Genomic DNA, 23,358 nt, shown 5'->3' with positions numbered 1-23,358 from the left:
ATTGACCTACAGAGTATTATGCTAAGTGAAATAGACAGAGGACCAATACCACATGATTTCCTTTATATATGGAAAACTAAAACAATAAAACAGAAAGATTCACAGATACAGTGTGTTTCCTGTATCTGTGAAATAGAGGTGGGTGGGCAGGTGAAATAGAGGTACAAACAGGATTAAGAGGTACAAACTTTCAATTATAAGATACTCATGGAACTATAATGTATACTACAGGAAATATAGTTAATAATATTATTATGACTTTGGTAATAGCTGGCAACTAGACTTACGGAGATCATTTCACAATGTATAAAAATATCTAATTACTATAATGTATACCTGAAACTAACAGGATATTTTCTGTCAATTATACTTAATTAAAAATAACCAATAAATACTCTTTAATGTTGCAGTTCATTTATGTTTAGTTTTCTACTACTTGTAAGTGAAAGCATACTAACTGATATAACTTCTTCAGCCTGAAGGACTTCATAACTAATAATCTGGACTCTGGCTTCTCTAAAAATAGTCCCCCTTCTGATGCAGCTACTCTACTAATGAAAATCTGTGGCTTACTCTTACTCTACCTTTGCACAGTCACCTTTAGCATTAGAAGAGCTCTCTAGAGTCCTCTTAACTGAGATTTTTAGAGCAACTATTTCTAGTTCCAAAGAGAGGAGGGAGTTCCTTCTCCTGTATTAAAAAAAAGAAAGAAAAAGAAAAACACCCCCAAAACAGTCACATTTCTTATCCTCCCAGGCATGTCTTCTTCTTAGAATGATTGATAGTGCAAACAATACCCAACACAACAACAATCACCATCACCATTACACTCCATAATCCCAGACAAAGCAGATCACCATAGACTCACAACAGACTAAGTGAGAAAACTAATGATAGGCAGAGCTAGCATACAAACACAAGTTTGGCCCAGTTACAAAACTTATGCTTTTTCTACTACACCAGGGTTGTCATCCATGTAATGTGAACTTAATTAAAAATCTTTAAACAACAAAGTTTAATAGAAGAGTTGAGAATATAACTTCTAGCCAAAAACCTAGAAAATATATTCTTTTCTCAATCCTAACCCCTATCCATATGATATAGCTTATAATCTTTTTTGTTTGCTTATACATTAATTTATCTGCCTACTTAAAAAATTTACTGGATATACATATATAATATATGCATATTCATATTTATGCATGTATTATAAAGTGATAAATGCTTTAATAGTAGTCAAGATGAAATGCTATAAAAGATTACTTTTGAGTGGTCTTATGAATGAAGTATAACCTGAGCTTAATATTAAAAGGTAGTTAAATTTGAGTATGTGAATATTTGGGAAGAAAGACAGGGGAAATAAACAATTCCAGAATGAGAGAACACAGATCAATGGCACCATGATACAAAAATGTGGGGCTCCCCTGAGAAATAGTAAGTAATTTGGTTTGATTGTGGCGTAGAGAGTGTAAGGCACAATGTGGAGTGGTAATTAGGCTAGAAATGAAGACTTGGAGCAGTTAATGGTTTCTAAATGCCCAGATAAGGTATTAATCCTGCATTCAGCAGACAGTGAGTGGTAACCTGTGTAAAGTTGTTGCGCAGGAATATAGCATGATTTCAACTCTGCCTTATGGTGATCAGTACATGCTGGGGAAGTATTCACAGAGTATTCATGACTGTGATGCTTATCTACTTTGCCCAGGGATGCAAATTAGATGGTGAGTAGATGTAAATTATGAGAGAAAACCTGTATGAGGAGGTAGATATAATTCATATGAGAAACACAAAAGAATTAGAAGGAAGGCTGTAGGAATTCTGTCTCACTGGAAATGTATGACCGGGGTAAGTTCCACTAAATAAAGATTCTGACTCCAATTTGGAAATATCTTATTAGGTAGACAGGCATTCTTTAATTTGGAATAATCACTGTGAAACAAATGATACAGTAATCAACTCCAAATGTATAACCATGTCCTATATTTTCCATCAAAAAAGTAGGAGAAAAATATATGTATATAAGACACAGTACATATATGCTCAACTATGTTTGTCTTGTCTAACATTCTGGATTTCTCTATTTCTGAAAATTCATCCTCAATAGAGGATGAATAGGTTTTAAGAAAACAGATACCGAGCATATGCAAAGACTAAAACAACACATCCTTATCAAATCCTATATCCTTGCCTTCCCTTTATCTAATGCCCTACTTTAGTAGGTTAACCAGGGGGGTGCAGAGTAGCTGAAATTTTTTGGCTTTAGTATTTATTTTTTGTTATGACAATGAATATATATTAATTATGCTCTGGCATTCAAGAAATAGGAGATATTTGATAGCCAAAATGTGTTTCCTACCAATTGTTATCCTAAAATTCTAAGGTAAACTATAGAGTACTATTAATTAACAACTATAAATTATTAACCAAAGTTCTGAGGCTATCAAAGTGTAATAATGTTAATTTCCCAGTCCTTCCTATGACTGAGAGTAGCCCAAGTAAGGCTCTAATTAAATATATTATCATTTTGCTTCTCATTTAACTTACATTCAAAAAACAGTATATTTTATATGTCTCCATGGTACATGAACAATAGCAGAAATAAAAAATTAAACGTTTAAAAAAAATTAAACGTTTTAACAATTAATATTAACAATCACTTACTATAGAGTACACCAGGAATAGAAACAAAGAGAATCAGTCCAAAAAATAACATTGAAAATGACTGTCTTATCAAATATGATATTTCAAAACTAATCTTTGACAAAGCAGGAAAGAATGCCCATTGGAAAAGACAGTCTCTTCAATAAATGGTGCTTGGAAAATTGGATGGCCACATGTAGAAGAATGAAATGGGACCATTTTCTTACACCATACACAAAGATAAAGTCAAAATGGATGAAAAGACCTAAATGTGAGACAGGAATTCATCAAAATCCTGGAGGAGAATTCTTGCTAGACTTGTCTCCAAAGGCAAGGGAAAGTAAAAATGAAGTAGTAGGACTTCATCAAGATAAAAATCTTCTGCACAACAAAGGAAACAGCCAACAAAACTAAAAAACTACAGGATGGGAGAAGATATTTGCAAATGACATACCAGATAAAGAGCTATAAAGAACTTATCAAACTCAACACCAAAAAACAAATAATCCAGTCAAGAAACAGGTAGAAAACATGAACATTTATCCAAAGAAGACATACAAATGGCCAACAGACACATGAAAAAATGCTCAACATCATTCGGCATCAGGGAAATACAAATCAAAACCACAATGAAATATCACCTTACACCAGTGAGAATGGCTAAAATTAACAAGACAAGAAACAATGTTGGCGAGGATGCAGAGAAAGAGGAACCCTCTTGGACTGCTGGCAGGAATGCAAGCTGGTGCAGCCACTCTGGAAAACACTATGGAGGTTCCTCAAGAAGTTAAAAATAGAGCTATCTTGTGACTCAGCAATTGCACTACTAGGTATTTACCCCAAAGATACAAATATGGTGATCTGAAGGGGCACCTGCACCCCAATATTCATAGCAGCAATGTTCACAATAGCCAAACTATGGAAAGAACCAAGAGGCTCTCTAACTATAGGAAATAAACTGAGGAGTGAAGGAGGGGAGGTGCGTGGGGGATGGGGTAATTGGGTGATGGGCATTAAGGAGGGCACATAATGTGATGACCACTGGGTATTATATGCAACTGATAAATCACTGAACACTACATCTGAAATTAAGCATGTACTTTATATGGGCTAATTGAGTTTAAATTAAAAATTTTTTTAAAAATCTTGAAAGTGCCTACGAAGTGCTTTTTATGCAGGAAAACTTGTGTTTGTGTGTTTCCACTTGTTAGTAAAAATACCTCTATAAAATTTATTTGCTGAGGCTCAAAGTAAGAAAAGTCAAACAATCAGCAACATTCATTAAAAATACTTATAGTTCTGTGAACGCAGAACTAAGGAGGATACTACAAAAGGATAATGAATAAATCGTAGTTATTAAACCCATTCTTTATCTTGTGTGAAATTATATATGTATTGGATGCCTTTTTTGGAGGTGATATATATTTTCTATTCATGGGAAGCCTCTCAGCATTACCAACACACCCTAGGTACATAACTTGCTATTTTCCTCGTTCGTGATAATCAAAGTATGGTTATCTAAGATTGGAGATAAGAAACTATGTTCCAGGAACGGTATGACTCAGCAATGGGCATATTTCTCTAAATATCAATATTCAATATCAAATACGGGCACTGAGTAGTCATTGAAACCTGATGGCATATCCACCTGTGGTTGGTATAGTGCCACAGATCAAAAAGTTACGCACATGCTACTCTGGGTGTGTAGGAATGCTACTATGAGATATATAGAAAAGTTTCATACATGACAGGCATTCTCTGTTTCTTCTAAATAGACCAAAATCCTACATGCAATGTAAAGAACACTGAAACAGAGGTGTGGATAGCTGGATCAGAACATTCCACTCTTGTTATTAAATAATTTCTCAGCAGTAATGAAAATCAGAAATTATGTAAGCCAAAGTACTAGTTTTATGATTTATAAAAGTGAGGCCCTATACCAGTTAATTGACTTAGCCAAAGTGCCAAACCCAAACTAGCAAAACTGGGACTCTGACCTTTTGGTCAGATAATAATAATTTATATATATATATATATATATATATATATAAATTTATAAATTATATAAATATATATAAATTTAAATAAATCTTTATTTCCAGACCAACAATCTCCCTATAACAGTATGCTGACATGATGTAGCTTCTCCTTGACTTACCTCATCTGTAAAATGAGTACACTGAACCTGTGCAGTGGTTTTCCAACACCCTGTTCCCTGTAATCCTGGGATTTATGAAATGACTCAGAGGCCACTGAAAATAGGCATAAGATAACACAGAACACTTAACGCTCAAGGCCTCACTGGAGTTCTGTGTAAGATTTATTTGAAGAAAAATTCATGGATAAATGAAAATTTGAAAACCAAGTTTTATTGACAATGCACTTCTAAGTTATAAATGCAAAATCATCATTTATACATTTGAATTTTAATAAAATTTCACTCTCATAAATCAAGCAATTTAGAGCCATTTAAAATATTAAAGGTTTTTATTTGATTCTTTTCTTAAGGGTGTGAAATAGAAATTTAGAAGCCATTGTCACATAAATATTATTTCTAACATGAATAAGATTATAGAACCATCACTTGTTGAATGCTTACTAAATTCAGTGATTATTTCATCAGCCTTACATATATTAATTCATTTTATCCAAATAATAACCCAATGAAGTGTGGGCACTAATTTCTATCCTCATTTTAGAAATAAGGAAACTAAGGTATAAAAAGGCTAAGTAATTTATCCAATGGCACATAGCTAGCAATTGGCAAATTTAGATTGAATATTCACATAGGGTCTATTGAACCATGACATAAATAGGTTCATTCTAAAGTTCTCACTGTTTAAACCCTATCTGTGGTCTTTTATCTTTATAAACTACACTCTTAACCTCATAGTGCTCGACACCAATGATGGTCATTGATTTAATAACCTGCATAAATAATCACTATTAATAGAAAGCAACTGAGGCTCACATATTACATGATCTACAACATCTATAATATCTTGATTAGATACTTGACCCAGATTTACCTTTATATGCATAAAACTGATTTTATTAAGCTTATATTGCCAAATCTAATATGACCTAGATCTGGATTCAAAACAAACTTAAAAATTACCAATATAGTAATGCTCACAAAATTGCTATTAAAGCATAGGGATATTAGAAACACCACTGTCCTCAAAGACAAAAGCCACAGACTTAACACAACTCTGGCCAGATATGAGTAAACCAAGTTTTTACAATAATAGGCACCTATAAAAAGAGAACTCTGAAAAGCTCTTCCTCCTTCACTAGGACAGACTTTGTAATCATGTTGTGGTGCTAGCATTCATCTCATTGACCCTACTTAGAAAAGTGTCTTTTTCTAACTGTTGGGGGCTATTTCAGTTCCACTACTCCTATGGAATCTTGCTTTAAGAACCATATGATCCTCTCAATAGATGCAGAAAAAGCATCTGACAAAGTACAACATCCACTGATGAAAAAAAAAAAAAACTCAACTAAGTAGGGATAGAGAAAATATACCTCAACATCTTATAAGAAAAACCCACAGCTAATATCATCCTCAATGTTGAAGAACTGTGAGCTTTTCCTCTTTGATCAGGAACAAGACGGGGATGTCTACTCTTATCATTGTTACTTAATATAGTACTGGAAGACATAGCTTCAGCAATCAGACCACAAAAAAAAAAAAAAGAAAAGAAAAGAAAAGGCATTGAAATCAGCAAGGAAGAAATAGAACTTTTACTATTTGCAGATGACATGATATTCTATGTAGGAAACCCAAAAGACTCCATCAAAACCTTGCTAGAACTGGTACAGGAATTCAGGATAGTCACGGGATACAAAAATCAAAGGACAGAAATCTGTTGCATTTCTATACACCAATAAAGAAGCAGCACCAATTGCACCAAAAGCTATATGATACCTAGGAATAAATATAACCAAAGAGGTAAAAGGTCTGTATTCTGAAAATTATAGAACACTGATGATAAAAATTGAAGATGACACAAAGAAATGGAAAAACACTCCACTCTATCAAAATGCCACTAGCATTTTTCACAGAGCTAAAACAAACAATCCTAAAATTTGTATGAAACCACAAAAGACCCCAAATAGCTAAAGCAATCTTGAAAGAGAAAAGCAAAGCTGGAGGCATCACAATTCTGGACTTCAAGTTATATTACAAAGCTGTAGTCATCAAGACAGTATAATACTGGCACAAAAACAGACACATAGATCAATGTGATCTATAGATAGAATAGAATAGAAAACCCAGAAATGAACCCACAACTATATAGTCAATGAATCTTTGACAAAGCAGGAAAGAATATCCAATATCCAAGAAAATAAGACAGTCTCTTCAATAAATGGTGGTCGGAAAACTAGACAACCACATGTAAAAGAATGAAATTGGAACTCTTTCTTATAACATACACAAAAATAAGTTCAAAATGGCTGGAAAACCTAAATTTGAGATAGGAAACCATCAAGATCCTAGAAAAGAACACAGGCAGTAGCCTCTTTGACATTGGCCATAGCAACTTCTTACTAGATATGTCTCTGGAGGCAAAGGAAACAAACTACTGGGACTTCATCAAAATAAAAAGCTCCTGCACAGTGAAGGAAACAATCAACAAAACTAAAAAGCAACTTACGGAGTGGGAGAAGATATTTGCAAATGACATATCTGATAAAGGGTTAGTATCCAAAATATATAAAGAACTTATAAAACTCAACACTCAAAAATAAATAATTCAGTTAAAATATGGGCAGAAAACATGAATGGACATTTTTCCAAAGAAGACATCCAGATGGCTAATAAACACCTGAAAAGATGCTCAACATAACTCATCATCAGGGAAATACAAATCAAAACTACAATGGGATATCACCTTATACCTGTCAGAATTGCTGAAATTAACAACACAGGAAACAATAGGTGTTGGCAAGGATGCAGAAAAGGGGGAACCCTCTTGCACTTTTGGTGGGAATTCTAACTGGTTCAGCCACTCTGGAAATCATTATGGGGGTTCATCAAAAAAGTTAAAACTACAACTGCCTTGGGGTGCCTGGGTGGCTCAGTCATTTAAATGTTAACTCTTGATTTCAGCTCAGATCATGATCTCAAGGTCATGAGGTTGAGCCCCTCATCAGTCCTCATGCTTAGCATGTAGTCTACTTGAGATTCTCTTCCTCTCCCTTTTCCCCTTCCCCTACTCTCTCTAATACATACATACATACATACATACATACATACATACATACATACATAAATCTATCTTTAAAAAAATAGAACTCCCTATGATCCAGCCATTGTACTACTAGGTTTTTACTCATATACAAAAATACTAATTCAAAGGGATACATGCATCATGATGCTTATGACAGCATTATCAACAATAGCCAAGTTATGGAAGAGCCCAAATGTCCACTGACTGATGAATAGATTAACAAGATGGGTATATATTTACAATGAAATATTACCCAGCCATAAAAAGAATGAAATCTTGCTATTTGCAGTGATATGGCTGGAGCCAGAGAGTCTACCTTTTCTTCAGCCCACTGAAATCTAATATAGTCAATTTAGTACTTGGCCCCTCATATTCTCTTATTGATAAAACTCTATGAGGCCTAAAGTTGAAAGTGATATATAAAGTTCAGGCAAGTAGTAAGGCAGTTAGAAAGTAGAGTTATGTATGCACACAGACAAATTCATATTTGGTACATTTTTAATTGCTGACTATCATATGTGTAAGATAGTACATAATCATTACTGCCTATTAACCTTGAGATTGGTGAGTGATTAAAACTCCTAAAATGATCAATATGCATGCATTGGCAGGTTTGCAATCAGTTCTCCAGATCTGTGTAAAATCGCCAACTTCTGTTCCTTAAGAGCTCAAACATTTACTAAGCTCTGACTATTATAATCTGCCAACTCAAAGATGGATCATATACTCTCTAAGAACTCCAGTGACTGAAGGGAAAGTTACAATTTTTTAAAAAAGATTTTATTTACTTATTTGACAGAGAGAGAGAGAGAGAGCAAGCACAAGCAGGGGGAGCAGGAGAGGGAGAAGCAGGCTCCATGCTGAGCAGGGAGTCCAATGTGGTGCTCGATTCCAGGACCCCAGGATCATGACCTGAGCCAAAGGCAGACGCTTAACTGACTGAGCTGCCCAGGTGCCCCCAAAATTACAACTTTAATAGGGCTTTGAAAAATGGTAGGTCTTAAAGAGGCAAATGAAAAGGAACAGAATCAAGCTTCAATCAAGCTTGGAGTCCAAGGTTTTCAATGAAATATTGTATGCATTTATAAAATGTATTTATAAAATACATTTAACCATAAAGTGGTTATACATAAGCTGTTAGGTATTGAACATGAGTAAAAAAAGACCAGTCTTCCAGACTAGGTTCCAATCCCGTGGAGTTCACAGTTTTGAAGGAAAGATTCTTCAAAAATTACAACACAGGGGGATAATGCTGATAATTACAGTTAAAAATGTTCGGAGAAAGCAACTAATTCAATATTGTGAGCTTGGGAATTGCATTAAAAGCCCTTTGTGAATTGAGCTTAGGTGGAGATTTGAGTGTAGCAAGTTTGGAAGTTAGGCTGTGATCAGATCTTGGAAAGCCTTCCATGCCAATCTGAAGAATGTTGACTTGATTTTCTAGGACTAGGTGATAGGGAGCCATTGAAGACTTTTAAACTTCAGAATGGCAGAACAAGATCTGGGCTTTAGAAATTCAATTCATATAGCTCATGTAAAATAAATTGGAAATGGGAAGCACAGAGAAAGATGGGTTATTTCAGCTTTCAGGGTTTACATATGGCAGCTGATGTCCTCTGAAAGTTTAGGAGTGTGTGACTAGTGATATTGTCATTTAATAATTTTTTGAACACGTAAAAATACAATGTAAAACTTGAAGATTGTTAAAATGTAGTTCTTGCACTAGAAACGAGTAAATGGAAAGGCAGTTAATACTGAGTGGATAGAGGGGCAGAGGGAGAGTCTTAAGCTGACTTTGGCGCTAAGCGCAGAGCCCAACACATGACCAGTCTCATGACCCTGAGATCATGACCTGAGATGAAACCAAGAGCTGGATGCTTAAACGACTGTACCACCCTGTGGCTCCCATGATATGCCCCCTTTATTTTGTTAATTCTATTTTTTAAACCATTTTGGGGGAAATCTTCCTCTATCATAGGTTATTTTGCTGTTCCACTTGATGATGGGTTTTCTTTTGTAGGAACAGTAGTCCATAAATTGGCTCATTATTCTCTGGGGTGTTTCTGTATGGTTGTCATGTTTTCATCTTAATTTTACACGGAACCACTCTATGCTGTTATTTATTTGACCCCATATGTCCCTTCTCACCTATCAGAGAACATTGTCTCTTCCCAGCACTTCTGGTGAGGCCACTACTGTGGCCTTGTCTATTCCATAATAATTATTTTCAAGTCCATTGTGGGTTTTGGTGAGCTGCCTTTCTTGGAAAGAGTGTGCTCACCTGGCCATCAAGATTCCCTTCCAATTAAGAATGGAGTATTACACCTTTCATAGAGACTAAAATATTCAGGGAGTGATCTGTCCACTTCACTTGCCTTTTCCCAGCAGACATTTCCACTGTCTTTCTCCAAAATGGAGTATTAGTGAGATTTTTTTTCAAAATTTTGACCACTTTTGCCACCATCTTTAAATGAGTTTTATATAGCTGCCATAACAAATGTCCACAAACTGAGTGGCTTGAAACAACAAAAATTTATTCTCTGGAGGCCTAGATCCAAAATCAAGGTGTTGGCAGAATTCCGTGCTTCTTTCCTAGCTTTTGGAGGCTACCAGCAATCTTTGGCATTCCTTAGCTTATAACTGCATAACTCAAATCTCTGTCTCTGTCTTCACATGGCTTTTCCTCTGTGTCTTTTCTCCTGCTCTTCATGGCTAATGTCCCTTTTCATTGGATTTAGGACCCACCTAATCCAGGTTGATGTCATCTTGAGATTCTTAATTATATCTGCAAACACACTTTTTCCAAATAAGCTCACATTCACAAGTCCCAGGTGCACAGAGCAATTGGGGTGCCACCATTCTAACCACTATACCACCTATATTATTATTTTTAGAAGGGTGTTGATGTAGGACATGCTGTTAGTCATGTGGGTTCCTGAAAGATCTTTCACATTTGGGGGCTGTCCGTTTTCAATGACTTTTTTTTTTTTGTATAAAGAAATGTCTTTTCATTAGTTTGATTCTCTATTTTATACTTTTGTATGGTTTTAGGTTCCCAACTTTAGCTCCTTTCAATGTGCTTCAATCTGTCCTCTCACCCAGCAGTACATTTAAAATCATGAATACCAATAATACATATACCTTTAGACTCTATTGTGTGATCATCGAAAACCGTATGTTAAAGCTCACTACGAAGGTTAGAACATTTATAATGTCATTTCTTTGTTGTACTGAGATCATAGTGGTTGTGAAAACAGGTATGATAACATGTTTCAGCAGATTGAGAGTACTCACAATGTCACATCTTTACAAATTTTCTAATTAAATTCGCTCTATTCCCACTTGTTAGATTCATATAAATCTCTTTTCACTTTTCTGAATTAACCAAGAATTTACAGAGTTTATTCAGTGCAAACAGACTAAGTTTTCTTCCATATGCCATGTAGACAAAATAGGACTATGTGATCCATCCACAGCTTTCTGCTTATGCTTTTTCTTTGTCTTTAATTTCTGTTGCAAATATTGACACAGAAAACCAGTGCAACATAGTCATGTTCTTGCTGGTTCAGATATGTGTATAAGCTCAAACACAGGCCCAAGGTCCCAAATTTATAATCATTGAATTCATACCTGTATGCCTAGCATTGTCTCCAGAGACATCCACAATGGCAGGGTACTCAAATCCACAAGTGGTCTCAATCCTTACACTTTTTTCCAGAGTAAACTTTCGCCCCCAAATATCTTGAACAACAAGTATCTTTTTGGTGTTGAATCTAGGTAACCAGTCAAAATTCTTTTCTCTCATAATGAATCAGTAGGTATCAGACAGGAACAATTCAGTCTTTCATAAAGAATCTAATATCATGGAGCCTCAGAAAATAAGAGGCTGGGTTCTTAATCTTATACTGACCAGGAAACTATCTATAGAAATGTAATTATTTCCTCCCTAGCAATTAATTGTACATACCAAGGGATTTTGGATTTAAAGAATTTATGTAGCCATAAAATAAGTGCTGCTAGTCTTCTTTTATTTTTTTAATGAATGAATGAATGGATTTTACTTTGTTTTCATACACTTTATTTTTAAAAACAGTTTTAGGCTTACAGAAAACCTTGAAAAAAGGACACAGTTCAAATATATCCCCTCCCTCAATCCATTATTTCCCCTTTATTAATATCTTGCATTAGTGTGGTATCTTTGTTATAGTCCATGACTCAATATCATTACATTAACATCAACTTAAGTTCATAGTTCTACATTAGGGTTCTCTTTGTGCTATAAAGTCCTATGGGTTTTGACAAATCTATGTCATGTATCCACCATTACAGTGTCATATAGGATAGTTTCACTGCTCTAAAATTACTCTGTGCACCACTAATTCATTCCTACCTTCCTCCCTCCCCAATATCTGATAACCACTGATCTTTTTTCTCTATAGTTTTCCATTTCTAGAATGTCGTAGAGTTGGAATCATATGATATGCAGACCTTTAAAACTGAATTATTTATTTATTTATTTATTTATTTATTTTTTTGAAGACTGAATTCTTTCACACAATATGCACTTAAGGCACCTTCATGTCCTTTTGTGGCTTGACAGCTCATTTCTTTTTATCACTGATTATATCCCACTGAATGGATATGCCACATTTTGTTTATCCCTTTACCTGCTGAAGAATGTATTTGCTTCCATTTGGGGCCAATATGAATAAATAACACCTTTATAAACATTAGCATGACAGTTTTAGTGTGGACACTAGTTTTCAACTCACTTGGATAAGTACCTAGAATCATGATTACATGGTGATTATGTTTAACTGTCTAAGAAACTGCCAAACTGCCTCCCAAAATGGCTGTACCATTTTGCATTCCCATTAGCAATGAAGGAGAGCACTTCCTCTGCATGCCTGTCAGCGTTTGATGTGTGACTTGTTTTAGTCATTTTTAATTATGATAGATTTTAGACATTCATCAGATGTGTGGTGCTACCTCACTTTTAATTTACAATTCCCTAATGACATATGATCTTGAGCATCTTCTCATATGTTTATTTCCTATGTATATGTCTTATTTGGTGAAGTGTCTATTCAGGTATTTTGACCATTTTTTTATTAGATTGTTTCTATTGTTGTTGAGTTTAAATGTTGTTTTTTTTTTTTTGAATACAGATATTCAGATGTCTTTATCAGATATGTGTTTTGCAAATATTTTCTCCCAGGCTGTGGCCTGTTTTTTTATTAACAGTGTCTTTCTCAGAGCAGAGTTTTGTTTTTTTTTAAAGATTTATTTATTTATTTTGGGGGGTGTTAAGAGGGGCAAAAGGAGAGGGAGAGAGAGAATCTCAAGCAGACTTTGAGGGTGGAGCCTGACATGGGGCTCAGTCCCCAGAATTTGAGATCATGACCTGAGCTGAAACCAAGAGTAGGATGCTTAATTGACTGAACCACCCAGACACTCCTCTCAGAGCAGAGTTTTACTTTTTAATGTAGTTCAATCTTATTTTTTATTTCAAGGAGTGTACTGTTGAGTGTTGTATCTAAAAAGTTATCACCACTTTCAAGGTTACCTAGATTTTGTTCCTATTTTATTTTCTGTGAGTTTTATAGTTTCTGTGTTTTACATTTAGATCTATGATCCATTTTGAGTCAATTTTGGTGAAAGCTGTAATGTCATTTGTATGTGGATATTCGAGTGTTCCAGCACTATTTTTTGAAAAGACTATCTCCAATTGAATTGGCTTTGATCTTTCTGTCAAAGATCAGTTCACTATATAAATGCTGGTTTCTTTTGGGCTTCCTATTCTGTTCTGTTGAAATGTCTATTATTTCACCAATATCACACTACTCTGATTGCTTTAGCCTTATGATAAGTCTTGAGTTTAGATAATGTCAGCACTCTGTTTTCTTTTTCAACACTATGTTGGCTTTTCTGGGTCTTTTGACATTCCATGTTAATTTAGCATCTGGTTGTTGATATCCACAGAGTAAGTTCCTGGATTTTGACTGAAACTGCTTTGATCAAGTTTGAAGAACTGATAATCTTAATGCTATTAAGACTTCCTATCCATGAACACAAACTATCTCCAGTTATCTGGTTCTTCTTTGACTACTTTCATTAGGGTTATATGATTTTCTCATAGAGATATTGTACATATTTTATTATAAAATAATAAACAAAATACCACAGACTGGGTGGCTTAAACAACAGATGTTTATTTCTCACAGTTCCAGAGGCTGGAGAGTCCAAAATCAAGGTACCAGTCTATTTGGTTCCTGGTGAGAACACTCCTCCTGGCTTGCAGAGCCATCTTCTCACTGTGTCCTCATATGATGGAGAAAGTTCTGATGTCTTTTCTGATTCAAAGGCACTAATACTATCATAGGGGTTCCACCCTCATGACCTCATCTAAGCCTAATTACCTTCCAAAGTCCCACCTCCTAAGACCATCATATTGGAGGTTAAAGGCTTAAATGTATAAATATTTGGACATTCAGTCCATAACAAGTGAGATCGCCCACATAATGAAGGGTAACCTGTTTTCCTCATAGTCTATTGATTTAAATGTTAACATATAAAAAATACCTCTACAGCAACATCTACACTGCTTTTTGACCAAATAACCACGTACCATAATCTGGCCATGCTGACACATAAATCACAATAATATTCCTTTATTATCCTTCTAATATCCATGGGTTTAGTAGTGGTGACATTTATTTTATTTCTAATATTAGAAATTTGCATAATTCTTGTTTTCTTGGTTAGGCTAGCTAGAGAAAATTTTACCAATTTTATTAATTTTTTTAAAGAACCAGATTTTGGTTTCACTGATTTTTTTTTCTACTAATTTCTTGTTTTCAGTTGCTCTTCTAATTCTCATCATTTCTTTTCTTCTTATTAATTTAGTTTTAATTTGTTCTCTCTTTTCTATTTTCCTAATGTGGAAGCTTAAATGATTGACTTACATTTTTCTTCTTTTCTAATATATGCATTCAATGCCCTAAGCTCTGCTTTCACTGTGTCCAACAAATTTTATTAATGTGTATTTCATTTAGTTCAAAATATTTTTAAATTTTCCTGAGAGATTTTCTTTGATCTGTATGTTATCTAATATGCTGTTTAATCTCCAAATATCCCACCTATTTTTCTATTATTGATTTCCAGTTTAATTATGTTTTAGTTTGAGGACTTCACATGACTTCTATTTGCTAAAGGTTCGTTAAAATGTGTGCAATGACCCAGAATATGTTTGAAACTTGGTGAATATTCCATGTGAACTTGCAAAAAATGTGTATTATGCTGTTGTTGGATGATGTATTTTATAAATGTCAATTAGGTCCAGTTTTATAGTGCTTTTAGTTCAACTATATGCTTACTGATTTTGTCTGCTGAATCTGTCAATTACTGACAGAAGGATGTTGAAGTCTATAATTATAATAGATTTATCTATTTCTTCTTGCAGTTTACCACCTTTTGCTTGACAAAGTTTGATGCTGTGGTTAGGGATATACATTAAAGATTGTATGTTTTCCTAAATAATTTACCTCTTTATTAATATTTAATGCCCTTACTGCACTTACTACTTATCTCTGATAGTCTTCCTTACTGTGTTTTTTGTCTAAAGTAAATATAGCTACTCCAGCTTTCTTTTGATTAGCGTTAACATGCCTCATCATCCCATCTTTTTAAGTTTTTTTCATCTTTTTTACTTTTAATCTACAGATATCTTTATACTTAAAGTGAGTTTCTTGTAGGCAACATATAGTTGGCTCTTCTTTTTGTTTTTTATCGACTCAGCACGTCTCTATCGTTTAAGTAGTGTACTTTAATTTCATTTTTATAACTAAAATAAAGTCATTAATAGAACAAAAAGACTTGCCTGTCAAAAGATACCTTCCCTTGTTAAATTGCAACTGATTCAGTCATACCGCTAAATTCTATACCCAGGACTCCTGTTTTATCTTCTAGCATAACTTGATATAAGAAGAACTAATTCAATATTTGTATTGGCCAATTTAAATCTTTCTTTTATTAATTACAGCTAAACATATTTAGACATTTATATATATATAAATAATGTTTCACAAGAATTTGATCATTTGTCAGCAAACCAATGAAACGCAAGATCGAAGTTGATAGGTATTAGGTAAGAGATATTTTAAAGTGTTAAAGAGTTTTTGAAAAGGAGAGAAAGTGTAGTAGATTTGAATTTTGGGACAATAACTCAAATGCCAGCAAGAGGACAGATGCACATAGTGAGATCCGCCAGGAACACCATGGAGGCTATGAAAGTGATTCAGTGATGTCTGATGACTACCTGAACTGAAACTATAGTAGTGGAAGTCAATAGAGTGAATGACTTGGAAGGTGTTAAGCAAGGATACTGATCTTTAGGATTTGGTAATGGATGAGATGAAGGAACAACGGTGCCAAGAATGATTCCAAGCTTTCAGCATTGAGAGACTGGGCAAATGAAAATGTTGTTACCTAAGACAGAGAATATGGATGCAAGAACAGATGAAAAGTGATGATAATTAGTTCTCTATTATGTATGATGTGCCAGTACAGTACATCTGGGTAAAGATTCCTTATTGCTATCTAAATTAAATGGTGCTTAAGTTTATGAAAGGCGTGTAAACCTGAAGGCCATCAATGCAAAGACAAAAGTTGAATCTGTGAAGGCCGCTTGAATAGAGATGCAGACAGAGTTAAGGACATTGAAAACTGTAAAAGCTAATTATAACCTACTCATCATTGGATTTTATAATTTAATAACTTATAATAAAGTTATAACTAGACTGAGTCATTCCTAGAAAGTATTTGGCCATCTCTTGCAGCCTTTATATTTTTACCCAGCCTCTGTTCTGGTGACTAAGAGTTATGTAATTCAACCATATAAGTCACATTTAGGCAAAATAATTTTTTATGGAAAAAAACCATTATATAATATCCCAAACTAGTTCATATTGAATATCAGAAAGGTTCCTGACATTTGATTCATAACAAATTTCCAAAGAAACAGATGTTCAAGAAAAGAAACTTCTAGCCTATTTGAAACAAGTTCTGGGTTCTCATGAACTTATGGTGTTGATCTTAAATTCATGTATTATTTATCAAATATTATTATAATTCATATTGTTATGAAAAACTACTATATATATGCTCTGTTGAACATTCTGTGGGATACAAAGATAAATCAAGCATAAACTGTCCTTAAGATACTTATGGACTAATATGGTGAAATAAGACATAAACCTAGGTAAGTAGAAGGAGTACAGGGTTAAGAATCACAGACAATTTAAAAATAAAATTAAGAAAACAATCCAATTTACAACAGCATCGAAGACACATAAGATACTTAGGAATACATTTAACCAAAAAAATTCAAAGTTTATAGTCTGAAAAACACAAAATATTTGTTAGAAGAAATTTAAAAAGATCTGAATAAATGTAAAAAATCCCATGTTCATGTGTTCATGGATCAGAAGCATTGTTATGCATTGTTGAAAAGATAATACCCCTCCATTTATATCTACAGGTGCAACAAATTTCCTATTAGAATCCCAACTGACTTCTTCCTAAGAACTGGAAGCTGATTCTAAAATTCATATGAAATGGCAAGGGACCTGAAATAGTGAAAAAAATTAGCAGTGCTTTACCCTGTTTTTCCTCATAATAATGAGCATATATTCTAGAATTTGATTTCCAGTATTACCACTTGCCAGCTAGGTGGTCTCAGTTTCCTCATTTCATAGAGTTGTTGTAGGAATTACATAAGTTAATACATGGAATGTGTTCACAAAAGCATTGGCCCATTGTACACCTTGATTTTGTCCTAGTTATTATTATCATCATCATCTCATAGGGGTATTGTGAAGCTCAAAAAAGATAATGTATGTGAAACTTTTTTTTAAGATTTTATTTATTTATGAGAGACTCATACAAAGAGAGGCAGAGACACAGGCAGAGAGAGAGAGGTAGGCTCCATGCAGAGAGCCCGATGCAGGACTTGATCCCGGGTCTCCAGGATCACACCCTGGGCAGGACGCAGACACTCAACCACTGAGGCACCCAGCCTTCCCTATGTGAAACTTTTTGTAATGCACTGCTATTGTCACTTTGTATTATAGTGGCATGTGTATCCAGCACCCTTATAGAGTATAGAAGATTGACTATTAATTTTTTAGTGGCCTACATTGCACATAATAAATACTCAAAAATTAATATTTTAATTAAATGGTACCTTTATGATCAAATTACTATGGATTTGGTTTTGCTGAGAATAAAATCTAAATATCATTGCATCAAGACCACTCTCAATCTTGCTATAAAGTATAGATCCACTTATGTCTTCCATTCTATCACTGGTCTTGAAAATGGAGTCACAATGGACAATCCACTGCCAAGTATGAGAGGAAAACTTTAGAATTCTACCTACACGTAGTGTTTATCTGATCTTTTGTGAATTCTCTTGTTTTATATATATCTTTTTAATGTATGCAAAAATACTATTAAATACTCTAATATGTAAATAAATGCTTCATGTATATTGGAAGTGCAGGCTCACAAAATTTTTACTGAAGAGTATACTGTCAAAAGCCTGGAGATCAGAGTACTATCCTGCAACATGGTCTCCCTCCTACCGCCAAGCCAATCTGTTCAGCTTCTCCTAGAACACAGCTTATATCTTTCTGTTCCCAAATCTAGTCTGCATCCAGTCTGTTTCAGATGACAGTAAGGCAGCTACTCCTTTTCATGCTGCAACTTACATACTTCACACCAAAACTTAACCATCACTAAATAAAAGATTCTTTAAAGAAGTGTCAATACCTAGTCTGTCATATCTACCCTGAAGCCCCACCACTTCACCACACAAAAGGGTTTTCTGTGATAACAGGCTCCGAACAGATGTTTGCTTCATGCATAAACTAACACAGATATTGCTATCAAGAGTCAGGAGAGTGTGCTGGTTAACAGCAGAGGCTCATATCCAGGTTCCGCCACTTATAAACTGGCCGGCCACAAGCCTCAGATTCTTCCTCTGAAATAAAAGTAATAAGAGTACCTCTCTTGTAGGCATATTGTGAAAGTCTATTTGGCTAGCACCTAAAACAAAGCAAGCACTTCATAGATATTAGCATTCCGATTGTCTCCCTGAGACTCAAACACAGTAATGTCTGTAAAGCATCTAGTACATGCGAAATGAATAAGTGAATGAAATTTTCTCTACTAGTCGTCATTTTGATATGAATAATTCTTTGTGACTTCTTCTCGTTCCTCCTTACTTATCCTCTCAACTTTCTTGAGATTATCATGACACTTTTCACTTGGATTAGTTCATATACTCTTCCTCCCATACTCTTCGATGTCTTGTGAATTAGTCTCTTAAGAAGAATAGCCATGTTTTGCTTTGTTTTTTTTTTAAAGATTTATGTATGTATGTATGTATGTATGTATGTATGTATGTATTTGACAGAGACAGAAGGAATGAGAGTGGAAATGGAGACAGATGGAGAAGGAGAGAGAGTTGAGCAGGCTCTGGGCTTGTTCTCACAACCCTGAGATCAGGACCTGAGCCGAAACCAAGAGTCGGCCACTCAACCAACTGTGCCACTCAAGTGCCCCTCTTTTGCTTTGTCAAAGCAGTATCATTGTTGCTGCTGTTGTTCTTGTTGTTGCTATGCATTTTAATGAGATAAACTACTCTACATTTCCATAAAAAATGTGCTATGAATCTGGTAGACAAAACTCTCCTTTTGGATTGCCAATAGCATTTTTTTTTGCAGTTTTACACACATTTATAAATATAATAGGATTAATTCTAGTTGATTCCTTACACAGATAATAAAATTAAATAAAAGCATTATCTTGACTCAAAAACATTAACTTAGTAGCATTAATTAATGCAGAAAATGTCAAAGGTCAAAACTTCATGAAATGCAAAACCAGATAATTATCATTTAATGTACACTTCTCTCCTTGTCAATGGGCAAAATCAGGGACCTCTATGGTCCCTGTGCTGTATTATCTTGAATTTCCCACATCTTTTCAAGAGGTAGAACAGTGAATTTCCCAAAGAGTCATGTCACTTCAGTATAAGTATGTGGAAAAGATGATAGTGGAATGGCAGAAGGGGACAGATTAGATCATTTCCTTCATCTTATGAACATTTGAGAGGGTTTTCCTTTGCCACTTGGGCCTTCAAGAATTATCTTTTAAATATTTAAATCAACACATCCCATTATGTTGGTTCAATTCTTAAATGCTAAAAATATTATTTTTGTTAGTGACATAATTGTGTAGAAAATCCCAAATGGTCAACAACAACACCTCTTGGAACTAATAAGTAATTATAGTAAAGTTTCAGGATACAAGGTTAATATACAAAACAAAAGTCAATTGCTTTCCTTTGTATCTGCAATGAACAACTGGAATTGAAATTCAAAACACTACGTTAGCACCCTAGGTACAGATTTAAGAAAATGAATGTAAAATGTAAACATGGGATACCTGGGTGGCTCAGTGGTTGAGCATCTGCCTTTGGCTCAGGTTGTGATCTCCTGGGTCGTGGGATCGAGTCCCAAATCAGGCTCCCCACAGAGCCTGCTTCTCCCTCTCCCTATATCTCTGCCTCTTTCTCTGTGTCTCTCATGAATAAATAAAATCTTTTTTTTAAAGATACTGTAAACAGGCTCTATATAAGGAAAAATATAAAACAGATGAAAGAAGCCAACGAAAGATCTAAACAAATGAAAAAGATATTTCACTATAAGAAGACTTAATAGTTAAGATGTCAGCTTAAACATGAATTCAGATACCTCACTGATCAAGACATACAGATGGCAATAAAGTATACGAAAAGATGTCCAACTTCCGAAGACACTAGGGAATTGTTGATTAAAACAATAAGATGCCACGACACACCTATTAGAATGGCTAAAATTCAAAATACAGACAACACCAAATACTGGTGAGAATGCGAGGCATTGGGGTGGGGGGTGTCTCATCCACTACTGGTGAAAATGCAAAATGGTATGGTCATTTTGGAAGACACTTTGACAGTTTTATATAAAACTGAACATAGTCTTACCATATGATCCTGCAATCACTTTCCTAGATATTTATCCAAATGAGTTGAAAATGTATATCCATACAGAATCCTGCACATGAAAGCTTATAGAAGCTTTATTCATAATTGCCAAAAATGAGAAAAAACCAAGACATGTCCTTCAATCAGTGAATGGAAAAAAAAAACTGTTTTCCATCCATTCAGTGGAATCTTATTCAGCAATAAAAGAAATGAGCTATTAAGCCCATTTTTAAGCTATTAAAAAAATCATGGAAGAACCTTAAATATACATTGCCAAGTGAAAGAATCCAGTCTAAAAAAGCTACATCCTGCATGATTCCAACTATATGACATTCTAGAAAGTAAAAACTATAGAGTCCATAAACAGATTGGTTTAAATAAGCGGACCACAAAGGATTTTTAAGGGCAGTGAAACTATTCTGTATGACACTGTAACGGTGGATACATAACACTGCATTTGTTAAAATCCATAGAACTACATAACACAAAAGGTGAACCCTGACGTCAACTATGGATCTTAATTAATAATATTGTATCAATATTGGTTCATCAGTTTAATAAATGTACCACACAAATGCAAGATGTTAATAACGGGAAATTGTACAGAGGAAGAGTGGCTATACAATAATTCTCTATTTTCTGCTTAATATTTCTGTGAACTTAAGACTGCTCTAAAATACAAATATATTGTAAAAAATGCCCACAGTAAATTAAAAAAATAATTTACAGCAAATTACATACATACATGTGTATAAAATTCCTATATAATATATATACATATACAAGCATTCAGATGAAATAACAACACATCTCTTTTCATGATAGTTTTTCTTAATGTGTATTCTGCTATTTTCCCTCTCTACAGGGACTGTCAGCAGGAAGTGAGGAAATGCAGGTAGTTATGCTAAATTATGCTTTCAAGAAATGTGGTAGTGAAGGGAACTAAGCTGAAATGGATAGTTGTGGGAATCTGAAGACTAAAGAATGACTTTAAAAGGATATAAATGATGCCGGCTATAAAAATCTGTAGTTAGTAGGTCATTAAATTTTGCTCCTTAGTTATTTCACTTTCTTTCAAGGAATATAGATGGATATTTGAATATGAAACTGTTAGAATGTGAGGAAAACAAACAAGCACATACCAAGTCATTGATGCTGATCATTAGAACGTGCTGATACTCTCTGCCGTCTTTGCCTTCAATATCACAATCAGAAGATGCTACTGGCAACAGAACAAGGATCAGGGGAGGAATTCCAAAGATATACCTAAAAGAAACTAAATTGAACAGTGAGTAAGAATAAGCTGAATTTTGTAAGTCATATTATATACTTCGTGTTGTTTCCATTGGCCTGATGATTTATTCCTAACAATATTTTTAAATGGATCTCAGCTTTAGGATAGTGTGGAAAGAACCCTAAAATCCAGCATTATGGAACAACCAAAGTAGGACGGCATTTTAGAGTTTAGATTTCTTCCACCTTTTTATTTAAAAATTACTCTTCTGAAAAGCACCATACAGGTGTGAGGAAAGCAGAGTCTCTCTGCCTCTGAAAAACACTCTAGGGCATAAATCAGTTTATTCAATTTTGGTTTATGTAGAACATTTCTACAAGAAAAGGCATCTACAGGTAAACAGGTAAATTACAGATAAAAGAAAGTTACCAATTTTTGAAATTTTATCATTTATGGCATGTATATTTGTGTAAATCTTGATGATTGTCCAAGCCTCTTCCTAGAAGCAGCATTGCACATTTATTTCCATGGTACTGTACTATGATTATATTCTTTCTTTTTTAATGATGGACCTGAAAGGGTTTACCCTTCCCAGAACTGCCAAAGGCGACATTTGGCAAAGGTGCCAGAGGTGACATTTACATTTTGACACTTTATCTTTTCAGTATATTCTTTGTTTCTGGAGTACCCAGAGACCCATATTTTCTACAACACAGCTGTCCTGCTTCTTGACGTGTTAGAAAAACCCATTAAATAAATTTATTCATTAGTTAACATCCTGTTAACTAATGATTTATATCTGTTTTTGATAAGCCTTCCTAGACAGGGGCAATTGTCTAATCAGAAGGAATGAAATCATAAATGGTATCATTGGGGCAGTAATAATGCACTGATGGAAAGCCAGCTATTCCCAGAGACATTAAAATGTGGTTATTAGAGAGACTTATTTCTTCATAAGTCTGCCAAAATGTCGTTTACATCTCTCTGCAAACTCTTGAGTTACGCTGACAATGTATTTCTTTTTAATTTCCCAAATAAAGTTTAACTGTACTTGATGAGTGTAAGACATTTCACATGTATATCTTTTCTGATTAGGACTACAAACAATACTCTTTGGAACCCAAGGAGCTAATATTGTGACATATGTCAAAGTTCCC

The 23,358-nt window shown here is 34.4% G+C and overlaps 2 protein-coding genes across 3 annotated transcripts in view; one reads left to right on the top strand and one right to left on the bottom strand.

Moving 5' to 3' along the window:
• The window catches only part of ZC2HC1A (zinc finger C2HC-type containing 1A), a 113,633-nt gene that overhangs the window by 77,503 nt on the left and 12,772 nt on the right, over nucleotides 1–23,358 (top strand). Inside the window, exons 14-15 of one of the 2 annotated variants that reach the window (XR_012020007.1) lie at nucleotides 21,833–21,862; nucleotides 22,047–22,255. The exons of the other annotated variant lie outside the window; for it this stretch is intronic. The gene's annotated coding sequence lies outside the window, so the exon portion shown is untranslated. The remainder of the gene's footprint in view (nucleotides 1–21,832; nucleotides 21,863–22,046; nucleotides 22,256–23,358) is intronic. 2 annotated transcript variants of the gene reach the window in all.
• The window catches only part of IL7 (interleukin 7), a 45,549-nt gene that overhangs the window by 16,575 nt on the left and 5,616 nt on the right, over nucleotides 1–23,358 (bottom strand). Inside the window, exon 2 of the mRNA XM_072804151.1 lies at nucleotides 22,110–22,243. Coding sequence (XP_072660252.1) covers nucleotides 22,110–22,243 — 134 coding nt within the window. The remainder of the gene's footprint in view (nucleotides 1–22,109; nucleotides 22,244–23,358) is intronic.

The sequence above is a fragment of the Canis lupus genome, chromosome 28, assembly GCF_048164855.1.
Source record: "Canis lupus baileyi chromosome 28, mCanLup2.hap1, whole genome shotgun sequence".
Taxonomy (NCBI): domain Eukaryota; kingdom Metazoa; phylum Chordata; class Mammalia; order Carnivora; family Canidae; genus Canis; species Canis lupus.
This window is presented reverse-complemented; position numbering and strand designations above follow the sequence as displayed.